The following is a 19,590-nucleotide window of genomic DNA, read 5'->3' on the forward strand; positions in this document are numbered from 1 at the left end:
GACGTGACTGCCGGTTTGTACTCCAATAGTATATCTCTTTAATAACTTATATCTTCTAAATCACATATTGTTTATAAGATCTATTTGCATCATTGTACTCCACTCAAAATATGTGACAAAATGATATTCATATTGAATATATTCTCATTTTATTAATTTAAAAGTAATTTATTACATGTTAGAAAGTAAATTCCATGTTATCAGGAAGTAACTATTACATCTTATACATGGTTAATTCTTATTATTTATTCCATCAGTGTTATTTACAATCCATCAAAGGTTTTATCTTCTTTTCTCATTCCACATGAAAAACAAAAATGAAAGGAAAAAAAACAATCGGTGATTAAACAGATGTATAGAGAGTTACTTCCAATTAACATTGAAGTTACTTTTAAAAATTGTTAAACTTACGTGTGTTGATCTGTATTGATTAAATTTAATATCTAGATAAAGTATATTTTTATCCCTACAACGAATTTACTTCTAATGTCGTAACAAAGTTACTTCCGTTTTATTTTAAGATACTTTTATAATATATGTAAATTATTTTTAGACCTTATTGAATTTACTTTTATATGTCTAAGAAGTAACTTAGTCAAATCTAGAAGTAACTTATATATATATATGATAAAAGTAACTTGCGTATTGTCGACGTTTGATGTCTCGACTACGGTATTTGGACAGTATAGGGATCGTTGGTTCTAGGATATACGCGAGACTGAGGGAAAAGAGATGGGGACGAGGATTTTTATACAGGTTCGGGCCCCTCGAAAGGTAATAACCCTACATCCTATTGGCCGAAGCCGATGTTGCTCTTTATTCACCATAATCACACCAGTACAATATTTGGGGTAGCCTATCTAACTGTTGTCGACATGGCGGTCTGAAGATCTGACTCGTAGTCGACAACAGGGTAGCCTTCCTCCTCGAGCTCGTGCCTGGCGAGATCAGAGACAGCGCTAGATCGCTACGGCTGGCCTCTGAAGGTACCGGATAGGGTCGATCTAGGTATATCTCTGATGTCGATATCCAGCGTCTTGTCTTGGCGTATGTAGGCTTGTACGTTGTGGCTTCTATTGTTCCGTAGATTGTGGTCAGTGTTGATTGTGTTGGTTGTGTCCTCCCCCTCTCCTCCTAGGGGGCCTTGTATTTATACCTATAGGTGTCCCCTTGTCCAAGTAGAACTAGGGAAACCAATATGGATACAATCTGAGTAGTCCTTGTCGTTTCCATGTAGAACTCTGGTTGTCTTTCCTTATCCGGAACTCCCTCCATATCCGAAGTCAATTTCTGTATAAGACATGGTATGTGGTGGGTCCTGCCGAGATTTAGTCAACTACTATTAGGTATGTGGTATCCATAATCCTGACAGTAGCTCCTGACTTCAATGCAAATGAACGAATTCATATTCTCAACCGCGCGCAGACCTTGGAGTAACTGTTATCGAGCTCATGTGACCGTTCTCGGTGAGTTTAGAGTTAATGTTACACTTCCTTTATCAGTCTCGTGCGGGCACCTAAAGGGTTTGTCTGAGTCAATCTTCGACGTCCACCAAGAAAGTACAGAGCATACGACTAAGTCTCCCGTCTTGCTGTAATCGAGAATTTGGATTGAAGTCAAGAAATTTTATCTCGGCGGGTACACCATCTCTTCATTCCGTATTCCTTGTCGAGATCCACCAACCATTCTCGAGTGATCGAGAAGGCGCAGAATCTGCGACGGAGCCTTGTCAACATTTGTCGTACTCGCCTTAGTCGATCTTGGTGTAGAACCATAAAGACATGGAGCCTTCGTTAATGTCGACTAGAATTTTCCTGAAATCAATACTCAGAAAAGAATATTAGATAGAAATAGCCCCCGAGCGAATGCTCGAAGGGTGACATGTATGGAAAAATTGAAGATAAATTAAATTTGCAGACCAATGTTTTGTGTATGAGCGTATTCTCTTTTACCGACTCCGATCAGTCAGTTTGTAGAGTTATACACTCTCCCTAGCCCCCAGCCTTGTCGTCGGAGAATCGTTCTCGGAGGATAAGGCTCTTGGACCTTCGACCTGCCTCGGTTGAACAAGCACTGATCCTAGCCCCCAGCCATGAAGTTGGAAAACTCAATTTCCGGTTACACGGCTTGGTTAATACGCACGGCGAGAACTCTTACACAACCAGATCTTACATGGTCTTTTGTCTCTACAGGATCCGACAAGGCCTTATCCGCTCTGGGCGTCCCCAGCCGAAGTTCCCTTAGGTTCCTCAGAGGCCTTGTCAAGACGGCATAAAGGGACATGAGGATAGGTTTCAACGCTAGGTGTCATCTGTGTAAGGGATCTCTGGGTAAAACACTTGGCGATCTTGTGTACCTGATATCAACTTCGTTGAAGCAGGGGTAATGGGAGAATCGCTACACCTCTGGTCGAGGATAAGGTAGTAGTCGTAACTCGATCACTTGGAGTAATTATACGAGAGATCGCTATGATTGACTGGTTGAGAACCAGTGAGTAGGTGTCTCTCGATCATTTGAAGTCGTCTGAAGTCGTGGTGCGAGGACCGCTACTCTGCTACCGGTCGAAGACCAGTCGTAGTCGTACCTCGACCATCTGAAGTCGTCTGAAGTCGTGGTGCGAGGACCGCTACTCTGCTGCCGGTCGAAGACCAGTCATAGTCGTACCTCGACCATCTGAAGTCATCTGAAGTCGTGGTGCGAGGACCGCTACTCTGCTGCCGGTCGAAGACCAGTCGTAGTCGTACCTCGACCATCTGAAGTTAAGGCGCGAGAGATTGCTACAATTTACTGGTTTGAGAACCAGTGAGCGAATAGAATTATCTCTCGAACGCCAATGGAAGTTGCGGTGCGAGAGATTGCTGCTGTCGACTGGTTCGGGAACCAGCGAGTTGAATTATCTCTCGAAACACCAATGGGAGTTGCGGTGTGAGAGATTGCTACGTACTGGTTTGAGGACCAGCGAACGTGTTGAATTATCTCTCGGACACCAATGGGAGTTGCGGTGCGAGAGATTGCTGCTGTCGACTGGTTCGGAAACCAGCGAGTTGAATTATCTCTCGAAACACCAATGGAAGTTGCGGTGCGAGAGATTGCTGCTGTCGACTGGTTCGGGAACCAACGAGTTGAATTATCTCTCGAAACACCAATGGGAGTGCTAGAGTTGGTTTATTATATGTGCACATCATGTGGCCAGCATGACTCACACACCCAATTTGTAGCATATCCGGATGTCCGTTCGCAATCATGTCAGGTGATCAAGCCGACGACGTTCACGAGGAATTATCCGTTAACAACCTTTTTTCGAGTAGTCCAGCCATGGCTGGTGCTATGAGATAGGTCGTCGGTCTTTGTTGGTAGGTTGGGCGCGACGACTCTGCATTTATCGAGATCGTTCTCGATAATGCGGTGTACTCGACCACAACCTACTCGAATGTTCAATTGTTCCTGAAAAATATTTTTTAGAAGGCAAGACATATAGCAGAGAATATCGAGTATTTACTCAAAAAACTGCATGGATCTTCTATCATTATTAGGACATGACGAGCAGATGTAAATATCAGGCGTTATGTAAACCATAAGCAAGCATGATTTATATGGAAGAAAACAGAGTGAGCCCCCAACGTTAGATCGTAGTCGATTTAACATCGGGGACATTCGCGCAATAGATATTGTACAGAAAACATGCTGTAGGTAAACATAATAAATTATTGATCTGACAATGCTATATCATCTGAATAGGTACGATAAATTATATATAAAATATTGCGTACCTTTGTAGATATATGCCGGATATATCTACGAAATTAGTAGATCAATTAAATTAATTAATCTACTAATTACCTTGAATGACCTGTGTGTCACGTCGAGATGTCCTTGGACGGTTATGTGACTAATCAAAGCCATTAATCAACTCCTTAATCAAGCGCCTGTATATGAGTAGCATCGGTCTTGGCTTTTGTACTCTTTAGCCAGACATGGCACGTTGATCTCCCTTCATCTCACTGTTGTACACGTATCCGAACTAGCCAGACATGGCACGTGTGTTTTTAATGTTGGATTTGGAGGAGATGCCGTCTTCGATTTGAACTCGTCAGGATGCCCGTCGATGGTTGCTCCGTATCCTCCTGCTCGATGCTGGATCGATTTGTGACGTCGCCTCCACGGTCAGAGCAGATACTCCGATTGATGAAGTAGATTGAATTGTTGATGATGATGGTTCCGATCTCGTCGGAAGATATACTTCGGTCGGGTTAGATCTCCACAGCCGAAGTCGTCGAGTAGCTTGTTGTTGGAGAATCCATCTTTTGAACCCATCTCGTCGAAATTCTGAAGCACCAAAATCCCCCTACCTGGCGCGCCATTGTCGACGTTTGATGTCTCGACTACAGTATTTGGACAGTATGGGGATCGTTGGTGCTAGGATATACGCGAGACTGAGGTAAAAGAGATGGAGACAGGGATTTTTATACAGGTTCGGGCCCCTCGGATGGTAATAACCCTACATCTTGTTGGCCAAAGCCGATGTTGCTCTTTATTCACCATAATCACACCAGTACAATATTTGGGGTAGCCTATCTAACTGTTGTCGACATGACGGTCTGAAGATCTGACTCGTAGTCATCAACAGGGTAGCCTTCCTCCTCGAGCTCGTGCCCGGTGAGATCAGAGACAGCGCTGGATCCCTACGGCCGGCCTCTGAAGGTACCGGATAGGGTCGATCCAGGTATATCTCTGATGTCGATATCCGGCGTCTTGTCTTGGCGTATGTAGGCTTGTACGTTGTGGCTTCTATTGTTCCGTAGATTGTGGTCGGTGTTGATTGTGTTGGTTGTGTCCTCTCCCCTCTCCTCCTAGGGGGCCTTGTATTTATACCCATAGGTGTCCTCTTGTCCAAGTAAAACTAGGGAAACCAATATGGATACAATCTGAGTAGTCCTTGTCGTTTCTATGTAGAACTCTGGTTGTCTTTCCTTATCTGGAACTCCCTCCATATCCGAAGTCAGTTTCCGTATAAGACATGGTATGTGGTGGGTGCTGCCGAGATTTAGTCAACTACTATTAGGTATCTGGTATCCATAATCCTGACACGTATATAATAAAAATAATTTACAAATGTAAATATTTTTTCATCGTAATATAATCACGTAAGATCTTGTTGTGAAGATTTAATTGTAACAAACACAATGATGTAATTGGATTGTAGATCGGATAAGTAATTTAAGAGAAAACTTTATAAGAAGGAAGAAAAAGACGTGCATGTCTAAGAGGAAAAACAGCATGCACATCAGCACGTGTAGCAGCACTTCTTCTCACAATTGTTTCGTCGCTGGTTAACACTAAACCGAGAGGCTTGTCGGTTTAGATTTTGCCATTTCGATTCGTTTGTTTCTCTACTAATCCAACAAGGCAAAATCTAAACCGAGAAGCCTCTCGGTTTAGTGTTAACCAGCGACGGAACAATTGTGAGAAGAAATGCTGCTACACGTGCTGACATGCATGCTATTTTTTCTCTTAGACATGCATGTCTTTTTGTTCCTTCTTATAAAGTTTTCTCTCAAATTACTTATCCGATCTACAATCCGATTACACCATTGCGTTCGTTACAATTAAATCTTCACAACAAGATCTTACATGATTATATTACGATGAAAAAATATTTATATTTGTAAATTACTTTTATTATATACTGTTAATAGTGAAATTTGGTAAGCCCAAAGTTACCATCGGCTTAGAGTCAGTATCGGGTTCAAAGTTCTAGAATCAGCCGATGGGAGTCAAGTCGCCACGATGTCGTGTTCTTGGTGGAGTCGGATCAATCAAAGGAAACTTATATAGAAGAGTCAGAGTTCAAGAAGGATGCGATATGACAGTTTATCTATTAATTAGGCATAGTTTGTTAGTTTCCTTTTATCTTTAGGAAAGTGTGTTTAGTGTCCGATAAGGACTTTATCTTTTCCTTTTTAGTTTCTTTCTTGTCTAACAAGGACTAGTATCTCCCTATGGGTATAAATATGTACACTCGGGGTCATTGTAATCTATCAATCTATCGATCAATAATACTCTCGGCGCATCGCCACCCTCTTCCCTAAGGTTTTTACTTATCTTCCGGCGGAATTTGGGCACCTGACGCGGGGCTGCATCAGCTTTCGATCTCCAGCGAAGGGGTAAGTCCTACGTTCTATCGGGCCCTGGTGAATCTGTCGGCTACGTTGGTGTTGTTCAAGGCTGCATCGATTCGATCTCTTGGATCGCTCTGGTTTGGTTGATATATTTGCCTACCTGAGATCTCAATTCTATCTCTAGTTGCATTGTGTTTAGAGACACGTCGATTTAGTTGGGACTGTCTCGGTTAGGTCTGATCTCCTATCTTAGCCGATATATCTCTACAATCACAATGCTGTTATAAATAGATTTGTTATATCCATCACATTAGACAGATCTATCGGCTCATCGAGTATTAGATTATCATATACAATATCGTGCTGCATCGGTTAGGTTCGATCTACTAGATTGTTGTTGATAATATAAGTCTTGTTATGCCGATAGGTTCATGCTAATGTTTTATCGGGGCGCTAGCCGATAAGTTATTTGGACGTTGCATCGGCTTATAAGGATTACATATACATATAAATTGGATTTAGCCGATTGCAACAAAGGTTTCACTGTTTAATCTAATCTTGTGGATTTTATGACATCGGACCTCCAGCCGATGTATGCTTTAACCTTCGGATCGATGCTTATTTATCATATCATTATTTGCCGATTGGTTTATATTGAATTATATTGTTATTTTATTACCTCATCATCAGCCGATTGCCTTTATATCACTATCTACATTGGACATATAGCCGATTGCTTAAACCATATCGCTATCGGCTGGTATCGGCATCGGCTATTATCGGCTATCGGCTGGAACTACTTCATCGGCTTGTCAGCCGATCGGCTGTTTGATCTACTATTTGCATATCTTGTCAGTTGTAGGATCAAATTGACTGGCACGCCCGCATCTCATCAATCTTTGGACCTACACTGGAGCTAAGCAGATCTCCCAGGCCGGTGTGTTCGATTTTTTCGTCAACATATACGTAAGTTACTTTTATCATATATTATATATATAAAAGTTACTTTTAGATTTGACTAAGTTACTTCTTAGACATATAAAAGTAAATTCAATAAAGTCTAAAAATAATTTACATATATTATAAAAGTATCTTAAAACAAAACGGAAGTAATTTTGTTACGACATTAGAAGTAAATTGATTGTAGGGATAAAAATATACTTTATCTAGATATTAAATTTAATCAGCACAGATCAACACATGTAAGTTTAACAATTTTTAAAAGTAACTTCAATGTTAATTGGAAGTAACTCTCTATACATCTGTTTAATCACCGATTTTTTTTCCTTTCATTTTTGTTTTTCATGTGGAATGAGAAAAGAAGATAAAACCTTTGATGGATTGTAAATAACACTAATGGAATAAATAATAAGAATTAACCATGTATAAGATGTAATAGTTACTTCCTGATAACATGTAAGTTACTTTCTAACATGTAATAAATTACTTTTAAATTAATAAAATGAGAATATATTCAATATGAATATCATTTTGTCACATATTTTGAGTGGAGTACAATGATGCAAATAGATCTTAAAAACAATATGTGATTTAAAAGATATAAGTTATTAAAGAGATTAAAAAGATATATACTATTGGAGTACAAACCAGCAGTCACGTCCAATGAAAAAAGATATGCATTAAAGTTACTTTCCTTTGTTATAAGTGACTTCTATAATAATTCTATAATATATGTAAATTACTTTTAAGCTTTTTATATATCGAAGAAGTAATTTAGTGAAATCTAAAAGTAATTTAGATATATTATAAAGTAATTTATAATTTTTCATCAAAATATAAACATGTGAGATCTTGTTATAAAGATTTAATTGTTACGAACACAACGGTGTAATCGGATCGTAAATCGGATGAGTAGTTTAAGAGAAAATTTTATTTGAAGTATAGATAGATAGTGTCTCTTATAGATAGAGTGATAGCTGGTTTAGACACTAGCTGTGTAGTCACGTCCATTCAAAATACTAAACCAATTCGAGAATTAAGCTGCAAATCAAAAATCGCCCGGAATCCTTTCATTCTCTTCATCACGAATTTATAAGCAAGCAATTGGAGAGTCAGATATCAACACGTACTTAACGATCTCTCCGTGTCTTAGCTGAATAGGGCAGCTTCTTTTTTCGTATAAGAACACATGTGTACAATTTGTTCGGACTCAAATCTTCTACGCACAACGGCCATAAATTAAACAGGTGACGAGTACGTGTCCCGCGGAAGGCATGTCGACAGCGACCCCCACGCCCTACGTCGTCGACGGTGACTGCGGCGGCACCCCGCCGTCACGGTCAGCCTCCACCATCATCGCGGCGCGAACCCTCCATGTGCTCACGATTCATGGCTACTCCGACACCTTGAAATCCAACGTCGACCCTAGCCAGCACTTGCTCCTTTCCTCTCCGTTCAGCGCCGGAGGACACACCTGGTGCATCCGCTACTACCCAATCGGGTGCACTGAGGAAAGCAAGGACTTCATCTCCATCTACCTCGTTCTCCAGGACACCGTCACCGACGTAGTGTCGGCACAGGTTACGTTCAGCTTGCTCGACCAACAGAGGAACCCGGTGCCATCTCACACCCTCACAACCCCACTGCTTAAATTCTCTCTTCAAGGCACTCTACCTGAGGCCCTGGGGTATAACAGCTTCATCAGAAGAGACGACTTAGAGCGATCTGGACATCTCAAGGACGATTGCTTTGCCATTGGGGTCCATGTGGTTGTCACCAAGGAAGCAGTACCGTCATCCATCACCGTGCCACCATCGGACATGCACCTGCATTATGGCGATCTTCTCTCGAGTGAAGAACGGTACGCCACCGATGTTGAGTTCCTAGTTGGCGGCGAGACCTTCACCGCGCATCGATTGGTGCTCGCAGCACGATCACCTGTCTTCATGGTGGAGCTTTTTGGGCCGATGAAGGAGGGTACTACTGTAAACAAGATACATATATTTGATATGGAGGCACAAGTATTCAGGGCTTTACTTAAGTTTATCTACACAGACATGTTGCCGGAGATGGATCAAGAAGATGAGACCGCAATGGCTCAACATCTACTTGTTGCAGCGGATAAGTATGGCTTGCATAGGCTGAAGATGATCTGTGTAGAAATATTAAGTAACCATATTGATGCCTACTCCGTGGCAACCATCTTGGTGCTAGCTGAGAAGCACTATTGCTATGGTCTCAAGGAGGCATGCTTTGAGTTCCTTAACTCCTCAGCAATATTGTCCGCGATTGTAAATACAAGTGACTTTCAGTATTTGATCCAAAGCTGCCCTGATGTTTTGGAGGACATAAGTTTCAACATCGTTGCTCGTCAATTGGAGAGAGCAATTTTCCTATCAGAAAACCAAGAAGGCCAAATCAACAGCGTAGAAATCAGAATTAATTCGGTCATGACAAATTGACAAAATGACAAATTGAGGTATCTAGAAGTACTTTAGCTAAAGATTTTCAATATTATATGTTCAAATCAGTTTTTGTCTCCCGTACTCACGAGCTACCTGCATGTGCTTCTTAAACTTAATTATATATCAACTTTAAATCCTCCATTGTAAATATATCTATATCTATACTCCTTTAAAAACAAAGTAGTGATGATAGTTGGTGGTGAATCTGCCACCGTTCTCACCACCAACTCTTTACCGTTTCGAGGTGAAGAAATGACATGTGAGGCCATGGGAACCACATGTCAACTACCCCACCACTAGGGATAAAAACGGTACGGTAACAGATGTAAACCATCTTTATCGTTTTCCTTTTTATATTTTTTTTGGAATCGGAATTGTAAACTCCGGATACGAAAACAGAATCGAATATTATCGAAACCGAAAATGGAGCGAAAACGAATCGGCGCGAATACGGTAACGAAAATTTATCGGAATACAAAAACCCCACAAACTGATAAATCCAATTCTCAAGTCTCAACGGTTGACAATTCATCATAAAACACAATCTGTTGATGCGAAAAACACACACTGGCCTGGGAGATCTGCTTAGCTCCAGTGCAGGTCCAAATCTTGGTGAGGTGCGGGCGTGCCAGTCAATTTGATCCTACAACTGACAAGATATGTAAACAGTAGATCAAACAGCTGATCGGCTGATAAGCCGATGGAGTAGTTCCAGCTGATAGCCGATGCTAGGCGATGCCGATACCTGCCGATGTCGATAAGGTTTTGAGCAATCGACTATATGTCCAATGTAGATAATGATATAAAGACAATCGGCTGATGATAATAAATATAACAATAATATAATCCAGTAGAAACCAATCGGCTAACAACATGATATAATAGAACAAGTATCTATCCGAAGGTTAAAGCATACATCGGCTGGAGGTCCGATGTTATAAAATCCACAAGATTAGATAAATCAATGAAACCTTTGTTGTCATCGGCTAATATAAGCCGATGCAACGTCCAGATAACTTATCGGCTATCATCCCGATAAAACACTAGCATGAACCTATCGGCTTAACAAGATTTATATTATCACCAACTATCTAGTAGGTTGAACCTAACCGATGCAGTACGAGATTGTATGTGATAATCTAATACTCGATGAACCGATAGATCTGTCTAATGTGATGGACATAACAAATCTATCTATAACAGCATTGTGATTGTAGAGATATATCGGCTAAGAGGGAAGATCAGACCTAACCGAGACAGTCTCAACTAAACCGATGCGTCTCTAAACACAATGCAATTAGGAATAGAATTGAGATATCAGGTAGGTAAATATATCGACCAAACCTGAGCGATCCAAGAGATCGAAGCAATGCAGCCTTGAACAACACCAACGTAACCGATAGATTAACCAGGGCCGACGGAACGTAGGACTTACCCCTTCGCCGAAGATCGAACTGAACCGATGCAGCCCCGCGTCAGGTGCCAAATTCCGCCGGTTGATAAGTAAAACCTCGGGAAAGAGGGTGGCGATGCGCCAAGAGTAGTTGTATTGATCGAGAGATTATATTACAATGACCCTGAGTGTACATATTTATACTCATGGGTAGATAATAGTCCTTATAGGACACTAAACACACTTTCCTAAAGATAAAAGGAACTAACAAACTATTCCTAATTAATAGATACACTTACCATGCCGCATCCTCCTTGAACTTGGACTCTTCTGGATAAATTTTCTTTAATTGATCCGACTCCATCAAGAACACAACTGCTGACGATTTGACGACTCCCATCGGCCGATTCCAAGACTCTGAAGCCGATACTGACTCTAGGCCGATGATGACTTTGGGGCTTACCAAATTTCACTATTAACACAATCATATAAGTCCAATTGTTAATCTCAACAGTACATCACAAAACACAATCTATAGAATAAATTATCTATATTTTAGAGAGTAACGTTCTTGATAAATCCCAATGCATGAAAAAAAGATTCTTATGTAACTTCAGATTTGCATAACACATATTTTTTAAAAAATAACAGCCAAACACCGTGGTATTCACTATTCAGTGCTTAAAAAAAGAATCCAGGGTATTTCAGTCACAAAATTTCCAGAAATTCCGAGAAAATTTCTTGAAAGTTTCCGACCGATTCTGAGCTTCGACGGAAACTGCCCTTCATTTTCGATTCCGTTTCCGAGAAAATATTTCCGAATTCGTTTCTGTTTCCAAAAAATTCCGACCGACAGATTTCGTTTTCGAAAATAGGTCCAGGATCCGGAAAGTTTCTGTACCGTTTTCACCCCTACCCACCACCATCTCTACTTTTTGTGAATAGAAAAAAAGGATATTGTGAGACCATAGGACACATATATTAATTACAAATATATGTAGAATTTGAGAGAAAATGTATATAGAAAATCATGATAATAGCAGGTTAATAATCATTTTCATCAATTGGAATCCTGTTGTAATGCACGGACAATATGCTACTCACTCTATCCCAGTTTGATCATCACATATGGTTTTTAAGGTGTTCACAAAATGATCATCCTAACAAGTGCATCTTTGCTTATTTGTGCCAATAGTAAATGAGTATCATTGCATGCAACCAACCAAGATTAATTTTTATTGATTCAAATACATGCAATATTTAAAACTTGATGCAATCCACGGAACACGAAGCGATGTACTCCCTTCATTCCAAATTGATCTACATATTTCATAGGTACATCAAGACCAAGAAAAACTAATAACCCTCTCATACTATATTTACTCTAGCAATAAACTCATAGCATGCACCATCCTCACTATTTCATAGCTAATAGCAAATCAATATATTGCATGTGGGTTATAAATACATGTGTGCATGGATGCATGCATCAATGTTCATTTACTACAATGCACAAATAACGAATAGACCTAATAAATGAACACAAATATGTAGATCATTTAGAAATAAACTTAAAAAAATATATATAGATCAATTTTGAATGGAGGGAGTAGAACCTTAGTTTTTATCCCAATGAGAATTAATTACAGAATGATGAATATTTCATTATCTTTGGTCTTCGTATTATTTGTTTAGGTGATGATCAAAATGGGATGGAGGGGTAGTATATATGACCTGTACTTCGGGTGGCAACGACATGCAAGGCAGCAAGAGGCAAGGAGAGTGTGGGTGCGACGACGGACGGCGGGGTGCGGGGGCATGCAGAGAACAGGCAAGTTGCAAGGGAGCAAGGCACATTATTGATTAATGATTAGCTTATCGATTAACAAAACTCCTGGTGGGCAGCTGACCGCGCGCGGGGGCAGGTGCGCGGTCAGTTCAGCCCCTATACGTAAATAATAAATATAAAGTGTATACATGCGTTCAGTTCAGCCCCTATAAGTAAATAATAAATATAAAGTTTATATGTATACGTATAGTACAAACTTTTATTAAAGCGGGCCAAGCTCACGTGATGAAAATGGAGAAAATGGTCCAAATTAAACATGTGTTTTACCTTTAAAAAGGACGGTAAACGGACTAAGCCCATATGATAGAAATGAGCCAAGTGCACATATATTATCAAAAACAGGAAAGGTAAACGGGCTGGCAAAAATCGAAACTTCTAATGGGCGATCCATCGCCCTAGCGATCGGGTAGCGATCAGGTCGCCTCCTCTCCCCCACATTATTTTTGGCATCGTATTACTTTTCTATTTTATTAAATTTATACACCTAAAGTTTGTACACCTCAAGTTTACACAACTAAAATTTTGAGACTTAAAGTTTATAAATCAAAAGTTTATATATTCGATTCAAATTTGAATTTGAATTCAAATATTTTTTATATATAGTATTTATATACATCTAAAGTTTATAGACCTAAAGTTTATAAGTCAAAAGTTTATATACCCGATTCAAATTTGATTTTGAATTATATCCGATTCAAATTTAAATTTGAATTTGAATTCAAAATTTTTTTATACGTAGTATTTCTATACATCTAAGTTTATACATCTAAAGTTTATGAACACAAAGTTTATAAGTCAAAAGTTTACATACCCGATTCAATTCAAGTTTGAATTTGAATTATATCCGATTCAAATTTAAATTTGAATTCAAATATTTTTATATATAGTATTTCTATACATCTAAAGTTTATAGACCCAAAGTTTATAAGTCAAAAATTTACATACCCGATTCAAATTTGAATTTGAATTCAAATATTAGTTTATAGACCCAAAGTTTATAAGCCAAAAGTTTGTATACCCGTTTCAAATTTGAATTTAAATTCAAATATTTTATATATATAGTATTTCTATATATAAATTTTTCTAACTTTGTTTTTTTAATTTTTTAAAATTTATGGTGTAGTAGGAAGAGAAAAAGGGATGAGGAAGAGAGGAGAGTAGTGTATAGTGGGGGGATGGGGATCGGCGATCGATCCAGCATTAGCCACCCCCGGCAAAAATTCTCCTGGCCTGAAAACAGCATAACAAGCTGCGTCGTGTGCACGGTGAGCCGTGCGACTGACTACTCTTGTACTTTTCTTTATTTGCAGTTCTAATTAGAAAGGTAGCCCGTACAAATACATGGTATGTATCTAGGGTTCACTTGGGATACTTTATACCATCAACAGGAGTATTCGTGCTACACTTCAAAATTAAGATTTGTCTAAAAATCTTCTTAACCGGTATAGCTTGGATAACTTTTTCTAAGCTATTTATTGGCTTTATACTACTCCCTCCGTTTTAGGTTATAAGATGTTTTGACTTTGTTCAAAGTCAAACTACTTTAAGTTTGATTAAGTTTGTAGAAAAAAGTAGTAACATTTTTAACCCAAGACAAATTAATTATGAATATATATTATATAACTATATATAACTATTATATGGCATCTTAAGGTGCTACGTATTAAACGGCACCGGTGTCACAGTGACCTGACCCACCCACTCCTCACCACCCCACTCCCCTCCCGACTCCACCCACTTTGATTCATGAGTTAAATTTTTACTGCTACATAGCCTACCATATATATCCACGTTTAGTCAGTTAAATTTTACTATGTGTGATTCAACAACTATAATAAACGTGACTTAGCATATTGAGTTATTTATTAACTAAAGGAATCTTTTTTTACTCATGCCTTAATTTTTTTTAATTATTATTTCTCTTCTGTTTCATTATGTTTTTGCAAAAATTAAAGTCTATGTTTTTTTATTTTTTTATGAATCAAATATTCTTTTTTTCGGCTCACATTAAACAAGTCAGTTAATTTTTAACTATGTCTGATTCAACAACTATAAAAAACCAGACTTACCGTATTGAGTTATTTATTAACTCAAGGAAACTTTTTTTCTCATGCCTTAATTTTCTTTTTTGTTATTATTATTGTTCTTCTAATTAATTATGTTTTTGCAAAAGTTAAACGTCTGTTTATATTAGGTGTTGATACAGCTGTACGCCTGTACCCACCATTCTCATTCTTTAATTTCTCATACGATCCTGATTTTTCAGATCGATGACGAGACATATGTGAGGAGATCCTAACATCCCTCAACTATCGAGGCGGATCTGGGGGGATTGACGCCCTGTTCTTCTTCATAGCCGGCGGAGGAGCGTTGGCGGTGACATCTCCGACAGCATGGACTCGTCAGTGCGGTGGTGCCGATGGTCTTCTCCCTCGGGAGTGAGATTTTGTTTTTCTGTAACTTCTTTATTTTCTTTTTGTATTTTTTACAGCAGCAAGGAGGCTACCCCGATTTACGCGGATCTGGCGACGGTGCGGCGGTGGCAGCCATGCGGGCGAGGCCATCCCGAGCGGTGGCCGGTGACTGGGCGACCTGGTGGGGTGGAGCAGCGGTGGCGTGGTGGTCGTCGGCAGGGACGCCATCGGATTTGTGGCCACCGATGGCCGTCACGACCAGGAGCAGCCGCAGCATCATCCCTTCTCCCATCGCCTTCCATTGCAGTGGCAGGCCAGGCCTGATGGCGTCACATCCATGGCCGCTTCCTCACCACCGCCATCACTGTGGAAGATGACGGCGGGAGGGACAGCAGCAACAAGAGGAGGCGGTGGCACCGCCGACACAAGCAAGTGTCATCGACGGGCTACGACGGCAACAAACATCCACCATGCGCGGATGCGCCGCTACCGCCCATTGGGCCTTCAACCCTCCTTCCAAGCAACTCCCTATGGTGGTCGCAGCACCACTGGGAATCTGGAATGGCCTCCGGTCCGTCGGTGGAGGCTGCAGACGAGATGACGGCGCTTGGATCTACGGGACTACGGCTGCAGGTCTTCATCGTCGGCTGTCGAGCTCCAGCCAGGCCTCTTCCTATCAGTGCTGCCTGGATGCTCTGTGTGGTTGGGGTTTTTCTCTGAGGCGTCGATGCCTCGTTCATCTTCACCGGCGGAAGGAGCAGAAAGGAGGACGACGATTGAACAGTCGACGCCCGCTATTTCCGTTTTTTCTATCTAGACATCATCGAGAGCAACCCATGTTTATTTCCTCACCCCGTGTCCATGTTCTTTTTTTGTTCCTTTTTTTTTCCCACCGTGTGTATAAGTGTATCAAGATCACTACATGCACGTGATTCATCCCAGCGGAGTTAAAAAATTACTAGGCCATGTCTTTTTTTATGTCAACAAAAATCTTACTATGCCCACTGGGAATGATAAAGTGAAAATGCGCAGTAATTTTTTTACATGATAAGTTTATGAGAGACCCCAACAAGGGAAAATATATAGTGAAAACTACATATGTGGTGAAAACCTGAAAACTACTTTTGGATCGAAAAATAGATGTTCGTCAACATCATCACGAGTAAAAATTTACTTGCATATTCACTCATGAGTAAAATTATATATATTGTCTTTTGGCCTGCATGAATTGGCCCTATATAAATGTCACTTGATTTGGGTTAAATGTTTGATAGATGAACAATCATTTTTACCACATGCATTGGCTGGAGTAGAAGGATTTTTGTCATTTGGAGGACATCCCCTCATTTTTGTGCATGACGTTTAAAAGTCATCATTTTTTTAAAGATATATCAATATGTGATGTCATTCTAAAAACATGCAAATTTAAATTTGACTTATACATTAGAAACAAAAACAACAAATTTGACTGCGAATCACATGTTCTGTTCAGTGTTAAATTTGTTATTTTTGTTTCTACTTATATAAGTTAAATTTAAACAACATGTTTATGGAGTGGCATATCATATATTGACATGTCTTAATAAATTTTTATATTTTTTATTACTTCTTAAACGACATGAAAAACAGGAGGACATCCCTTCAAGGGATGAATAGAGTTTCCCCTATGTGTTAAGCCTTCATGCATGTAGTTTTATGATACTCCATCCATTTTATATTACAAGTCGCTTTAAGTTTTTTAAAGTCAAACTTCTTTAAAGTTTGACTGAATTTATAAAAAATATAGTGACATTTATAGCATTAAATTAGTTTTTATTAAATATAATATTGAATATATTTTTATAGTTTCTTCTTTTATGTTGATTCAAGTCATCATGTCATAATTTTAATTTTTTTTATAGAAAATAAATAGTTAACAGACAAGCTTGATTTTCTATTAAAAAATTGTTAGATTCTGTTTATGGCAAAGAAATTAACATGGCCACCGAAATATATAGATCAGTGAAGTTGGAACAAGTCAAAATTACCAGCGAAAAAGTACACCGAAGGTCCCTCAACTTGTCATCGGGATAAAAAATGTCCTCAAACTGCAAAACCAGATATGCGAGGTCTCTTAACTATACAAAACCGGTCACTCAAGGTCCTCAGGTGGTTTTGACCCGGTTTTAGCCTACGTGGCGCGTGGGACCCACATGGGCCCCATATGTCAGCGTGCCACGTCAACTCCCCTTTCCCCCTCTTCTTTCCCTTCTCCCCTCTCTCTCTTTCTCGCACTCTTCTCTCGTAGGCCGGCGTCCTCCTCCGCCACCACATCAAAAGCAGGAAGGGTGCCCACCGGCAGGGAGAAGGGGCGCCGTGCGTGCCGACCCAGGCATGCGTGCCGCGGCGGGATCCGGCGGGGACGAGGGGGACGACGACGCCGACGAGGAGGAGAGGAGGAGGGCAGCGTCGCGACGGCGATGGCTGCGACGGTGGCGGCGGCGGTGGAGAGTGCGTTGCGGTGGTTGCAGAGACCGTGTCACACCCTAAAAATCCTAAATATGTAAATTGTTGTTTAATTGGATTTATTAGAATTGATTTTAAAAGCCTAGAAGAGAAGGTCTAATTTTAAATAATAAATTCCAATATAAAATGAGGCTAGATAAAAATTCGTTAAATACTTTGCTTAATTCTATAATTCCTAGATTTTTCTGGGATTTATTTGAGCTAAGGAAGTATTTTTAATAAATGGAATTGTATTTCATGAATAATTTAAATTGAAAAAGGTTTTTAAAAGTCTCTTTTGGCTTTGGGCCGAAAGTCGGCCCAAAGCCCCCTCTCTCTCTCCGGCCCAAGCCGGCCCAGTCCACAGCCGAGCCGCCGCTCGCGCGCGCGTCTGCCCGCTGACAGGTGGGGCCCACCTGTCAGTCTTCATCTTCCTCGCGCCGCCGCCGCCGCCCGAACCCTAGCGCCGCGCCGCCGCCATCTCCTTCCAAATCCGGCCGCGCCTTTCCTTCTCCGGTGAAATCAATAGAGGGGAAATGATCTTCGGGACCTCCTCTACCTTTTCCCTTTTGGAAACTTCATCTAAATCACTTTGGAAATTCGTGGATTCGATCTCGAATCGGATTCATCTCTCTCCTCCGAACCTTAGACTTTCCTTCTCGTCGCCGGTCGCCGTGGGCCTTCGCCGCCGCCTCCTTGCCCCTATAAAAGGATCCCCGGTGTCTCCGCTACCCGCCGCCACCCTCGCCTTCGCCTCTCGTCGCCGGTAGAGCTCTAGCACCGTGTAGCTTAGCGCCGCCGTCGCTCCAGCCGTGCGCCGCCGTCGCTCCGGTCGTTGCCGTCGCTCGGGGAGGCCACCGTCGTGATCGCCAAGCCGTCGCCGACCTCGTCCGCCCCTCCGTCGTCGCCGTAGACCGCCGGAACACCGTCGCCGTCGTCAAGCCGAAGGTCGCCGCCGCTTCTTCCTCGTCGTTGTCGCCGTCCGTTGATCTTCCGCCGCCGTTTTGGTCACCGGTGAGTTTGCCGTGCCGTCCGCTACCCGTAGGTGCTCTCCGTTCGCGCCGCCGCGCCGTCGTTCGCCGGCGAGCATGCGCGCCCGAGCCGCCGCCGGTGGTGACATCACCGCTGATGTCATCGGTGCCGACCGCCGTGGTCTGGCTGTGGACCAATCGATCTCGGCCGTCCGTTTTGGATGGATCGATCTCGGCCGTCCAATCTTGTGAACCGTCGCCGTGCGCCCGGTCCACCGCAAACCCTAGCCGCTGACGCAATAATCCCCTTTTTCTTTTCAAAAATAATTCATTATTGCGTCATAATTCAATTAAAATCCATATAAGTGTTTTAATCCGATTTAATCTTTATAAATTCATAACTAATTCATCTTAGCTCGGATTTAGTTGGTTCAAGTCTCTAAATTTTTCTAAAATTGAGATCTACATGTTAAAAATATCCACATGTACTGTTCATGCTTGTTTATGTGCTGTTTTGGTTTTTTTGCTCTTTTCTGTTTAAATTCCAATGTTTCCGGAGAGTCCGTTTTCGCAGGAGAAGAATTTGAGGAGTTCCGAGGCCAGCAAGGCAAGTCACACAGATCCCAAACAACCCTTTGAGCATGTTGATCCCGTTTAAAGCTATTGTTTCTATTCAACTATTGCATTTATTTTCGAATGTCATTGGGTGGAATTAACCTATTGTCTTGTGGGTACAGTGGTACACCTCTGGCCAGAGTAAAACTATTCGAATAGCCGTGCCCGTGGTTATGGGCGGGTCTAACAATGTCTTTCGTGATTAGTTTCACACCTCTCATCATAATGAAAGATGCTATAACTGGTAATAATTTGATTAGCTCCTGGTTTGGAATGGTATATTCCTGGTTTGGAAATAGAACTGTGCAGCCGGGATTGGT

At 41.0% G+C, this 19,590-nt stretch overlaps 1 protein-coding gene and 1 pseudogene across 1 annotated transcript; both read left to right on the plus strand.

The window, feature by feature from the left end:
- The first annotated feature begins 8,353 nt into the window (after positions 1-8,353).
- Positions 8,354-9,541, plus strand: LOC127785607 (BTB/POZ and MATH domain-containing protein 3-like). Its single transcript, XM_052313003.1, has one exon. The coding sequence runs from the start codon at positions 8,354-8,356 to the stop codon at positions 9,539-9,541; it is 1,188 nt and encodes a 395-aa protein (XP_052168963.1).
- Positions 9,542-15,420: 5,879 nt separating this feature from the next.
- On the plus strand, positions 15,421-16,224 carry LOC127753039 (uncharacterized; annotated as a pseudogene).
- The last annotated feature ends 3,366 nt before the right edge of the window (positions 16,225-19,590 follow it).

Source organism: Oryza glaberrima, chromosome 10, assembly GCF_000147395.1.
Source record: "Oryza glaberrima chromosome 10, OglaRS2, whole genome shotgun sequence".
Classification (NCBI taxonomy): Eukaryota; Viridiplantae; Streptophyta; class Magnoliopsida; order Poales; family Poaceae; genus Oryza; species Oryza glaberrima.